The sequence below is a fragment of the Gorilla gorilla genome, chromosome 17, assembly GCF_029281585.2.
Source record: "Gorilla gorilla gorilla isolate KB3781 chromosome 17, NHGRI_mGorGor1-v2.1_pri, whole genome shotgun sequence".
Classification (NCBI taxonomy): Eukaryota; Metazoa; Chordata; class Mammalia; order Primates; family Hominidae; genus Gorilla; species Gorilla gorilla.
Window position 1 is genome coordinate 45,580,810 of NC_073241.2, and position 7,953 is coordinate 45,588,762.

The 7,953-nt window shown below is 43.9% G+C and overlaps 1 protein-coding gene across 1 annotated transcript; it reads right to left on the minus strand.

The window, feature by feature from the left end:
- Positions 1-3,145: 3,145 nt before the first annotated feature.
- Positions 3,146-6,089, minus strand: LOC129528248 (uncharacterized). The gene is given in 3 exon segments (XM_055368067.1): positions 3,146-3,912; positions 4,750-5,380; positions 5,382-6,089. Coding segments are annotated over 3 exon segments (2,106 nt in total).
- Positions 6,090-7,953: the final 1,864 nt, after the last annotated feature.

Genomic DNA, 7,953 nt, shown 5'->3' on the forward strand with positions numbered 1-7,953 from the left:
TTATATGCTGATTTTGCTGAGAGTTTTAATGATAATGGGATTCTGGATTTTGTTGAATGCTTCTTCTGCATCTATTGAGATGATCATTTGATTTTTGCTTTAAATTCTGTTTATGTGGATTATCACATTCATTTACTTGCATATGTTAAACCATCCCTGCATCCCTGGTATGAAACCCACTTAATCATGGTGAATTCTCTTTTTGATATGTTGTTGGATTCAGTTAGCTTGTATTTTGTTAAGGATTTTAACATCTATGTTCATCAGGGATATCAGTCTGTAGTTTTCTTTTTCAGTTATATTCTTTCATGGTTTTGGTATTAGGGTAATGCTAGCTTCACAGAATGAATTAGGGAGGGTTTCCACTTCCTCTGTCTTATGGAAAAGTGTCAGTAAGATTGGTACCAATTCCTCTTTGGGTGGTAGAATTCTGCTGTGAATCCATCTGGTCTTGGACTCTTTTTTGTTGGTAATTTTAAAATTACCATTTAAATCTCACTGCTTGTTATTGGTCTGTTTAGGGAATCTAATTCTTTCTGATTTAAGCTAGGAGGGTTGTATTTTTCCAGGAATTTATCCATCTCTACTAGTTTTTTATGTTTATGTGCATAAAGGTGTTCATAGTAGCCTTGAATGATCTTTTGTATTTCTGTGGTGTCAGTTGTAACAACTCCTGTTTTGTTTCTTAGTGAGGTTATTTGGATTTTCTCTCTTCTTTTCATTATTAAACTTGCTAATGGTCTATCAATTTTATTTCTCTTTTAAAATAACCAGCTTTTTGTTTCATTTGTCTTTTGTGTTTTTTTTCTTTGTTTGAAGTTCATTTAGTTCTGCTCTGATCTTGGTTATTTCCTTTCTTCTGCTGGGTTTTGGTTTGGTTTCCCTAGTTCCTTGAGGTGTGACCTTAGAATGTGAGTTTGTACTGTTACTGGGGGTCCTTGCTCCCAGAGCTCCCAAGATGGTGGTGGGCCACTTCCAAAATGGCAGCAGTTCGCTTCCAAGATGGTGGCAAGCCTCGTTTTCTCTGACCTGGGGTTCTTGGCCTCATGGATTCCAAGGAATGGAATCTTGGGCCATGCAGTGAGTGTTATAGCTCTATTAGAAGCCGTGGGTCACAGAAGAAAACTGTGGAACCCAGTGACTGGTGTTCAGCTTGATTAGAACAAACCCAGGCACTTAGCCATGCAGGAACAATGGCAAGTCTTTAGCCCAATCGGGAGTGGCAATGGGCACCTCGCTGGATCAGGAGCGCAGCAGACACCCTGCCGGATCCGAAGGAATGGAAGCCAGCAGCGGGTCTGCGGCAGCAGCAATCAGCAGTGGTGGATGGCGAGTGAAAGCTCAGCTCAAGCCGTAACAAACACGGACCAGAAGAGTGCAGTTCCAAGATTTAATAGAGTGAAATAGAGTGAAAACAGAGCTCCCATACAGAAGGAGGGGACCCAAAGAGGGTAGCCATTGCCAGCTCGAATGCCTGGGTTTATATCCTGATCATTGTCCCTCCTGTTGTGCTCTCAGGTGATAGATGATTGGTTGTTTCTTTACCTCCTGTTTTTGCCTAATTAGCATTTTAGTGAGCTCTCTGATTGGTCGGGTATGAGCTAAGTTGCAAGCCCCCTGTTTAAAGGTGGATGCAGTCACCTTCCCAGGTAGGCTTAGGGATTTTTAGCTGGCCTAGGAAATCCAGCTAGTCCCGTCTCTCAGTCCCCCCTCTAAACAGGAAAACCAAGTGCTGTTGGGGAGGTTGGCTGATGACCACTCTAACTGCTTCCTGCTGAATTGGGGCATAGTAGGGGTTGTGCAGTTGAGATTTCCTCGGGAGGCGTGCCTTTGGTGTCATTAACATTGGAGCATGGGCTAGCAGGCCGGTCCAGGGGTCCACAGTAGATCTTAGTCATGGACTGCATCTGGGGCTCCATTTGAAGAGCCTTTTGTAGTTTTACAGCTTTGATTCTGGAAGAGACAAACTTAACAAGGAGGTTAAACATACAGGGATTGTCATGTATGGCCTGCAGTGCAGGGGATTATTTCTTTGGCACACTTCACAGGCCCTGACTATCTGCTTGATAGTTTTGAAAAGGCCTGGTCCAGTAAATAATAATTTGGCCATCTGATGCATGCTATCAATGCATAAGTGGAAGGTTTGGTGAAGGGTTTTAAGTAATTTCTGTTGGTTAGCTGCAGGCAAAAGTATTTTCCTTCTTCAGTGGCTAGCCATCCTGAGGGGAGGAAGCTATGTCTTTGTGAGGTTCCCCATTCTATGTCTTCTTCTGCGTACTGGGGCTTGGTTTCCCGGAGGGGATTACCCCATACTAGGGGTCCTTCTATAAGCATTTCTAATGGAGGGTCCTGCCTTGCGGCTCTTCTGGCTTCAATATCCGCTTGGCAGTTCTCTTTTATTTCCCTTTCTTTTCCTTTCTGATGACCCCAGTAGTGTAAGACTGCCACCTCTTTAGGTTTCTGTACAGCCAATAATAATCTCTTAATGGCTTCCTGATGTTTGACAAGTGTTCCCTTGGAAGTTAGGAATTCCCTTTCTCTCCCTATTGCTGCATGGGCATGAAGGACTAGGTAAGCATACTTACAGTCTGCATATATATTTACCCTTTTTCCTTCTCCTAATTCTAGTGCCCCAGTGAGGGCTATTATTTCTGCCAGCTGAGCACTAGTTCCTGGAGTAAGGGGATTACTTTTGAGTATTCCATTATCACCGACCACTGCATACCCCACTTTTCAAAGTCTTTTTTCTACAAAGAAACTTCCATCAGTATACAAGTTGAGGTCGGGATCAGTCAAGGGAACCTCTAAAAGGTCCCCTTGAGCAGCATAGGTTTGAGCAATTACTTGCTGACAGTTATGTTCTATCTTTTCTTTATTGTCTGGAAGAAATGTGGCTGGGTTAAGAGTTGCGCAAGTGTGCAGTTGCAGCACTGGCCCTTCAAGTAATAGAGCCTGATATTTAAGTAAATGGTTGTCTGACAGCCACAAGTGTCTTTTAGCAGTGAGTGTGCTATTCACATTGTGAGATGTCCACACAGTAAGATCTCTTCCCTGTATCATTTTAACTGCTTCAGATACCAAGACTGCTACTGCCACCACTACCTGTAAACAATGAGGCCAACCCTTTGCCACTACATCAATTTCCTTACTCAGGCATGCCGCGGGTTGCAAGCTCATCCCTTGGACCTGTGTAAGGACTCCTAGAGCTATTCCTGTTTTTTTCTGTGACATATAAAGAAAAGTTTTGCCCCACTGGCAAGCTTAACACTGGGGCTTGGGTTAGGGCCTTCTTTAGGGCCTGGAAAGCCACTTCTGCTTCAGGTGTCCATCTTACTAAACGGGTATTGGCTTTTTGAGTTTCCTTAATTCGTGTATTTAATGGTCTGGCTATTTTGCTGTACCTGGGAATCCATATTCGGCAGAAACCTGTTATGCCAAGGAACGCTGTTAGTTGCTTTAGGGTTTTGGGATGAGGATAACCCAGTATAGGCTGGATACGTTCCTCACTGAGGGTTCTGGTGCCTTTGGATAATATTAGCCCGAAGTATTTAACCTGCTGTGAGCAGAGCTGAGCCTTTGGTTTGGAAACCTTGTAGCCACAGGTAGCAAGGAAATTTAAGAGTGCTTGGGTGGCTTGATGGCACAAGGTTTCTGAATGGGTGGCTAAAAGTAAATCATCCATGTACCGAAGGACAAGAGTGTCCAGGTATGAGAATTGGCTCAAGTCTTGGGCTAATGCCTGGCCAAATAGATGGGGGCTATTCCTGAACCCTTGGGGTAAAACAGTCCAGATGAGTTGAGACATTGGGTTTGAAGGATCTTCAAAGGCAAACAAGAATTGAAAGTCAGGATGTACAGGGATGCAGAAAACGGCATCCTTAGGGTCCAGGACTGTAAACCACTCTGCGTCCTCTGGTATTTGGGAAAGCAGAGTGTAAGGGTTAGGTACAGCTGGGTATAGAGGGACAATGGCTTCACTGATAATCCTGAGATCTTGCACTAACCTCTACTGTCCATTGGGTTTCTGTACTCCTAAAATTGGAGTATTGCAGGGTCGAATGCATGGTTTTACTAGGCCTTGGGCTTTTAGGTCCTTAACAATCTTTTGGAGTCCTTGTTGGGCCTCAGGTCTAAGGGGGTACTGCCTTTGGTAGGGAAACGAGGTGGAATCCTTTAGTTTAACTTGAACAGGACAGGCATTCTTTGCTCTTCCTTATTGTCTTTCTGTTGCCCAGACTTCAGGATTAATTCCTTCCTCAAGCAGGGGACAACAAATGGGCATTCCTTCTCCTATGTTCGGGTGTATAATGACACCTGCTTTTGCTAGAATGTCTCTCCCTAACAAGGGAGTGGGGCTTTCAGGCATAATTAGAAAAGCATGTGAAAAGAGTAAAGTTCCCCAGTCACAACTTAGTGGCTGGGAGAAGTATCTAGTGACTGGCTGTCCTAGAACCCCTCAGATAGTGACAGATCTGGAGGATAGTTGTCCAGGACAGGAGAGTAAGACTGAGAAGGCCGCGCCAGTGTCCAGGACACAGTTAGCCTCCTGGCCCTCAATGGTCAAGCATACCCGGGGCTTTGCGAGGGTGATGGCATGGGCTGTTGCTTGCCCCGGGCACCCTCAATCCTGCTGCTGGATCATCTGGTTAGTGGCTTCTGACTCAGAGGACCTTCCTCCCCTAGGGCACTGGGCCTTCCAGTGATTCCTTTGACATAGGGAGCGTGGACAAGGGCGTGGCTTATTCCTACTTGGACAATCTTTTTTAAAGTGTCCCCATAGACTGCACTGGAAGCAAGCCCTATTAGGCATTCCATTTGCCCAGCTTTTCCCATTTCCAGAGCCTCCAAAGTCCACTTGCCTGAGAGCCATGACTAAAGCGGTGGTCTTTTTTTTATCCTGTTTGTCCCATTCTGCCTGCTCCTCCTGATCTGTATTATAAAAAACCGAGGTTACCAAGTTCAATAGGGTTTCTAAGTTTTGCTCCGGGCCTAAGGTGGACTTTTGAAGTTTTTTCCTAATGTCTGCAGCTGATTGAGTAATAAACTTTTCCTTTAAGATTAGTTGGCCTTCAATAGAGTCAGGTGACAGGGAGGTATGCTTTCTCAATGCCTCCCTTAGTCTCTCCAGAAAGGCAGTAGGATTTTCTTCCCTTCCCTGTGTTATAGTGGACATCATTGAATAATTCATAGGCTTCTTCCTAGTTTTCCTTAGTCCTTCTAGCATGCAAGTTAGCAAATGTCTGCAGAACCAATCTCCATTTTCTGATTCTGTGTCCCAGTGAGGGTCTACACTGGGAACTTCCTGCTGGCCTGTGGGGAATCATTCTCTTTCCTCTGTTATCATCCTGTCATTGACCTGACTGAGATACCAGAGACTGCCCAAGACTAAACTCTTGGGCTGCAGTTATGGCAGCACTTCTCTCATTTGGGGTTAGTGCCTGATCTAGCAGTAGCATTATATCTCTCCATATCAGATCAAAGGATTGCCCTAATCCTTGTAAAACATCAATATAGCCATCAGGGTTATCTAAGAATTTACCTAGGTCTATTTTAATTTGCTTTAAGTCTGAGAGAGAAAAAGGTACATTCACTCTGGCTGGGCCGAATTCTCCTCCTCCCACTGCTTGGAGGGGGCATAATCGGGGAATACTGGCACTCTTTGGTTCATTGTTTACCACTTTGTCTATCTCCTTTTGGACCATTTGGGTTGAAGGCAGGTCCTTATTAGTTGGAGAAGGAGTCGGGGGGACACTGGGGTAGGGAGGTAGACTCTGAGGGCTTCCTATAGGGCATAAATCACACTTTTCACATAATTGTGAGTTGTCTCTTAATGAAAAGAAAGTTTGTACATATGGCACTTCATTCCATTTGCCTTTTTTCCTACAAAAGAGGTCTAGCTGTAAGATGGTGTTATAATTTATACTTCCCTCAGGAGGCCAGATTTCTCCCCCTTGAAGAGGATATCGTGGCCAGGCGGCACTGCAGAAGAATATAAGTCATTTCTTTCTTAGTGTCTGAGGGTCAAATTGGTCCCAGTTCTCCAGAATACATCTTAGGGGTGTTTTTGCCTTGGGAGGAATGTTTCCCATCTGAAAAAATAACAGGGATGCCAGCACCTCTAGTCATTTTCTGATGAGCATTAGTCATAGAGCATCCTCTATGGTCCTAATGCTTATTCCTTTCCAGGGTGCGTAACCACCCATGGACCTCTGCTTATCAGATTAGTTATGCTTACCGATGTAGCAGTCCTGCACATCTTTTCCCACCTTTCTTGACCATAAAGAAAGGGGCCTGGGCTGCTGGATTCTCGTGGTCCTTTACCAGCGTGCCCAACATTGCCTTTGCACTCAGAGATGAGTTCCTTTCCATGGTGCGTAACCACCCATGGACCTCTGCTTATCAGATTAGTTACGCTGACCAATGTAGAAGTCCTGCACCTGTTTTCCCACCTTTCTTGACCACAAAGAAAGGGGTCCACGCTGCTGGATTCTAGTGGTCCTTTACCAGCATGGCCAACATTGCCTTTGCACTCAGAGGTGAGTCCTGGAGCTGGGCTGGGTTCCTGAGTATTTCATAACAACCCAGCTGCGCCATCAAGATGCGTTCCCGTAAAAGCAGTTCTTATGCAAATTTGTTTCAGAGAGGGTGTAGGTAACCTTTTGAGTCAGGACTGAGATAGTCTTTGGTTCTGTAAGTACTTTAAGGCTTGGCTGAGTGCAAACAGCCCACACATTTGAGCAGACAAATTATTAGGCAATTTTTCTTTTTCTTTTTTTTATTATGCTTTAAGTTGTATGGTACATGTGCACAACGTGCAGGTTTGTTACATATGTATGTATGTGCCATGTTGGTGTGCTGCACCCATTAACTCATCATTTACATTAGGTATATCTTCTAATGCTATCCCTCCCCCCTTCCCCCACTCCACGACAGGCCTGGATGTGTGATGTTCCCCTTCCTGTGTCCAAGTTTCTCATTGTTCAATTCCCAACTATGAGTGAGAACATGTGGTGTTTGGTTTTTTGTCCTTGCGATAGTTTGCTGAGAATGATGGTTTCCAGCTTCATCCATGTCCCTACAAAGGACATGAACTCATCCTTTTTTATGGCTGCATAATATTCCATGGTGTATATGTGCCACATTTTCTTAATCTAGTCTATCACTGATGGACACGTGGGTTGGTTCCAAGTCTTTGGTATTGTGACTAGTGCTGCAATAAACATACATGTGCATGTGTCTTTATAGCAGCATGATTTATAATCTTTTGCGTATATACCCAGTAATGGGATGGCTGGGTCAAACGGTAGTTCTAGTTCTAGATCTTTGAGGAATTGCCACACTGTCTTCCACAATGGTTGAACTAGTTTACAGTCCCACCAACAGTGTAAAAGTGTTCCTATTTCTCCACATCCTCTCCAGCACCTGTTGTTTCTTGACTTTTTAATGATCGCGATTCTAACTGGTGTGAGATGGTATCTCATGGTGGTTTTGATTTGCAATTCTCTGATGGCCAGTGATGATGAGCTTTTTTTCATGTGTCTCTTGGCTGTATAAATGTCTTCTTTTGAGAAGTGTCTGTTCATATCCTTTGCCCACTTTTTGATGGGGTTGTTTGTTTTTTTCTTATAAGTTTGTTTGAGTTCATTGTAGATTCTGGATATTAGCCCTTTGTCAGATGAGTAGAGTGCAAACATCTTCTCCCATTCTATAGGTTGCCTGTTCAGTCTGATGGTAGTTTCTTTTGCTGTGCAGAAGCTCTTTACTTTAATTAGATCCCATTTGTCAATTTTGGCTTTTGTTGCCATTGCTTTTGGTGTTTTAGACATGAAGTCCTTGCCCATGCCTATGTCCTGAATGGTAATGCCTAGGTTTTCTTCTAGGGTTTTTATAGTTTTAGATCTAACATTTAAGTCTTTAATCCATTTTGAATTACTTTTTGTGTAAGGTGTAAGG